Source organism: Microtus ochrogaster, unplaced genomic scaffold (genome assembly GCF_000317375.1).
Source record: "Microtus ochrogaster isolate Prairie Vole_2 unplaced genomic scaffold, MicOch1.0 UNK16, whole genome shotgun sequence".
NCBI lineage: Eukaryota > Metazoa > Chordata > Mammalia > Rodentia > Cricetidae > Microtus > Microtus ochrogaster.
The window spans coordinates 1,858,744-1,862,913 of NW_004949114.1; the positions used below are offsets into that span (position 1 = coordinate 1,858,744).

Sequence of the window (4,170 nt, forward strand, 5' to 3'; positions counted from 1 at the left end):
GATCAGTCTATTTGCCGCTCAATGTCTCTCTGTAATTGGAGCAACATCACTTTAAAGGTTCAGAGAGTACAGCATTTCTGGTGAAAAATCCCCACAACACGCCTGCGAATGTTTTAAAGGGAAATCTATTAGAAGGAGGCGAGGGGCGGGAGCGGAGGGGGCAGGAGTGGGGGGCTCGCCGGGGGCCCCGGGCCGGCCGAGCGCGGCAGTGCCCCTCCCTCCCCACCCCGTCTTGTTGTGACAGCTCCTGATACTGTTTATGGAGGTGCGTGTCAGGTATAATTAGCAATCGATATGGAAAACGTTTCCTTGCACCCAGCACGCCTCTGACGTCAGAGCCGATTAGCGCTTCTTATTGGTCCCAAATTCCCCGGGCCGCGGCTAATTATCGAGAGCTTGATGTTGATAAAGTAAAGCGGCGGAGCGCGGGCCGAAGCATGTGTAGAGCTCCGGGCCCCTGTCCCCGCCGCCGCCGTCCGCGCCCCCGCGCCCCGCCGGCCCCGCGCGCGAGATGATGGACGGTCGCCTCCTGGAGCACCCGCATGCCCAGTTCGGGGGCTCGCTGGGCGGCGTGGTGGGCTTCCCCTACCCGCTGGGCCACCACCACGTGTACGAGCTGGCCGGCCACCAGCTGCAGTCGGCCGCCGCCGCAGCCGCTGCGGCCTCGGTGCCCTTTTCCATCGACGGCCTGCTCAGCGGCTCGTGTGCTGCGGCCGCCGCCTCGGTGGTCAACCCCACACCGCTGCTGCCTGCCGCCTGCGGTGTGGCCGGCGACAGCCAGCCCTTCAAGCTTGCAGGTAGGCTGGAGGCGGGGAAGTGGGGGGGATACACAGCGGGGGGCCGTGGGGGAGCGAGAGCACCAAGCCGTCGGGGAGTAGTGACCGGCTCCTCCGTGAGCCCCGCACCTGAGGTGGGTGCAAGTGAGGCAAGCATCTTGCGGGTGGCTGAGCTTTGCGGCGTCCTGTGCGTGCCCGCAGACTCGGGGGATCCAGACAAGGAGAGCCCCGGCTGCAAACGGAGACGCACCCGCACCAACTTCACGGGCTGGCAGCTGGAGGAGCTGGAGAAGGCGTTCAATGAGAGCCACTACCCGGACGTGTTCATGCGCGAGGCGCTGGCGCTGCGCCTGGACCTGGTCGAGTCCCGAGTTCAGGTAAAGACCGAATGTTGCCCGGGGGAGTCAGCTGTCCGGCCCTGGGCGGGCAGAGACCCGGTGAGGCAGGACTGCCTTTGTTCTAAGTGGCGGGAGGTAGTTCCAGGCTCCGCGCTGCTGGTCGGGGTGGGGATTGTGAGGGTTGAACCCCTTCGCCCATCTGGAGGTGAGTAACTCTAGAATATCAGGGTGATTTGGGAGGGCTCCTGGCGGTGCCCCAGTAGCCACTGCAGTGGCTGCGTGCGATCCGGGAAGGTTTGGGTTTGCTGCAGCCCGGTGCACTGTCTAACGGAGGGGTAAGGCTACCGAGGTTCGAAAGAGCCCTACAGGAGGGTACAAAGTGGGCCGTGGCCTGGACGCTCTCAGCGGAGACTTCCTCCGAACCCCAAAGCAGACTGTTTACCTCTGGCCTGTGAATTATTAAGATAGAAACACGTATTTCTCCATCGCCTTGCAGATATGGGGGGGGTGGCACATTCGAGGGAGGGGAGGTGGAAACTTATGCGGTTAACACATTGGAAAAGAGGGGAGGTTTTAAAAAAAGGTGTCTGAATGAAATACCCTCACCCATTAAATTCCTCCCTTCCCAACCCTCTTCGTTATTTGATTTCATGCGGAGCCAGGAGGCAGTATTTTTTTTTAAAAAAAATACATAGTCAATTTGGTGTAATAAAATTCCAGAATAAAGTCTGCATAATTAGATGCTTTCCTAGAGTACAGAAGCTTTGGGGCCTGTGTCATGGTGGGTGCCTGGGGTGGAGGCATACGCTGACAAAATACCGTTTAGCACCCATAGCTTTGCCTGAATGATGTTTGGGTTCTGTATTGCGGCCTGGCCTCTTCTGTTTAGAAATCCCTTTATCCAATTCGTTGTGTGGTTTAAGTGAAGTCCGAATCTCTTCATTTCCCTTCTAACATGATGGTAATTTCTGGTGGTGAGACAACCTGGAATTTGCACACACACACACACAAAAGTTTTGAAAAAGAAAAGAGAAAGCAGTTATCGCGTCTCAGTGTTTGGCTTAGTCCCTGAGACTTCTGCACCCACCAGGCTCCCTTTGAGCCAGTCTGGTATGCAATCGTGCCAACTTTATATGGCCACAACAAAGCATGTAAATTGCCACTTTCTGCAGGGCATGGTAGCTCTGCCCAGGGCTCAGGTCTGTCAGGCTGGGCAGTGGTGGTCTTGGGAGATAGCTGCTGTGCTCTTTAAAACCTTCCTGGCTGTCCCGGACAAGGCCTGCAGAGAGCATTAAGGAGCATCTCTGCTCTCCCAGGGAGCCTCGTGGCCAGCCTCAGGCCTGCTTGCTCACCTTGGGCCTGCTTGCCCACCTTCTAGCGCCCCAGGCCAGGCTGGACTCCTTTGGCCAGGCTGTAGCCCTTCCTAAGAAGGGTTGTGGAGCTGTTATGGGGGAGGTGGGCCACTGCAGGTCCATCCAAGTTCGGCTTCACAGGCCCTCCTGAGGAAGAAATATCCGGATTTCCCTTCAAGGGAGATCCTGAAATGTGGGCTTTGAGAGTCTCGTGGGGGCCGAAGACAGGTGTGGAAGGCTCAGCCGCTCCTGCTCACCACCAGGCCAGACTCCTTAGAACTGTGAGATGCCAGCGAGGGCAAATAAGGGCCCCTGCTCGCTGCCTCCAGACCAGGAACTCTCGACAGCACGGGGTCACGGGGCCGCACCGGCCTTGCCTAAGGAAGGGGCAGCTCCCTGGGGCCCGAGGTGAGAAGCCAGAGCGGGAAGCTGGCCAAGAGGCCCCATCTACGCCCCTTCCGGGTGGATGAGATGCTCGGCCGAAGCTGCAACCCGATTATCAGGAGTATCAGCATACAAGGGCCGGCAGAGAACAAGTCCTGGCTCAGGTTGTTCCCGCTGGAGCCGAGGTCGCTCAGGCCTAACTGGGGGCATTCAGGGAGGTCCGCAGCCTCTGCGGCCGCTAGCCAGCCTGATTGTGCCTCCCCTCCCTCCTTGTCCGGCTGTTCTAGGTCTGGTTCCAAAACCGCCGGGCCAAGTGGAGGAAGAAGGAGAACACCAAGAAGGGCCCGGGCCGGCCAGCACACAACTCACACCCGACCACGTGCAGCGGAGAGCCCATGGACCCGGAGGAGATCGCTCGCAAGGAACTGGAGAAGATGGAGAAGAAGAAACGCAAACACGAGAAAAAACTGCTCAAGAGTCAGAGCCGCCACCTGCACTCTCCCGGTGGCCTGTCCCTACACAGCGCTCCCAGTTCCGACAGCGACAGCGGAGGAGGAGGTCTGTCCCCAGAGCCACCCGAGCCTCCGCCGCCTGCCGCCGCGGCCAAGGGCCCTGGAGCTCACGGCTCCGGAGTCACGGGTTCTGCTCCCATACCTCCCGGTGAGCCACCCGCGCCTGGCACCTGCGACCCAGCCTTCTACCCGAGCCAAAGAAGCGGCGCCGGCCCGCAGTCGCGGCTAGGCCGTCCTGCGGACAAGGACACGGTCCCGTGCGGGCCCGGAGCAGCAGCGACCGCGGGTCTGCCTAAGGCTAGCCCGTTCAGCGTGGAGAGCTTGCTGTCTGACTCTCCACCGCGCCGCAAAGCCACCCCAGCCAACGCCGCGGCCACTGCGGGGCTGGACTTTACGCCCGGGCTGCCCTGCGCACCTCGAACCCTGATTGGCAAGGGCCACTTCTTGCTCTACCCCATCACGCAGCCCCTTGGCTTCCTGGTGCCACAGGCCGCGCTAAAGGGCGGAGCGGGCCCAGAGTTGGCACCCAAGGACGCGCCACCCGCGCCGCCCGCGCCGCCCGCACCACCAGCGCAGGCCAGTTTCGGGGCCTTCCCGGGACCCGGCAGTGCTGCAGACCCGGCCTTCGCCCGTCGCAGCCCTGAGGTTGTTGCCTCCCCGGGGCCACCGCCTCCCGCACCTTTCCGGGACCTAGCAACGGCGGCAGCCGAGAGCGGTGTTGGGGACTGCGCGGACGCGGGGACCGTCTGCCCCGCGGCCCCGCCGCCCCCGCCCCTCGAAACATCGCCAGGCCCGCACCCCAGAGCCC

At 61.6% G+C, this 4,170-nt stretch overlaps 1 protein-coding gene across 1 annotated transcript in view; it reads left to right on the top strand.

Moving 5' to 3' along the window:
• Positions 1-342: 342 nt before the first annotated feature.
• Positions 343-4,170, top strand: part of Uncx (UNC homeobox) — a 4,243-nt gene continuing 415 nt past the window's right edge. Inside the window, exons 1-3 of the mRNA XM_005367109.3 lie at positions 343-797; positions 978-1,153; positions 3,138-4,170. The exon at positions 3,138-4,170 is cut by the window's right edge and continues 415 nt beyond it. Of these exons, the coding sequence (XP_005367166.1) occupies positions 512-797; positions 978-1,153; positions 3,138-4,170 (1,495 nt within the window). The 5' untranslated portion in view covers positions 343-511. The remainder of the gene's footprint in view (positions 798-977; positions 1,154-3,137) is intronic.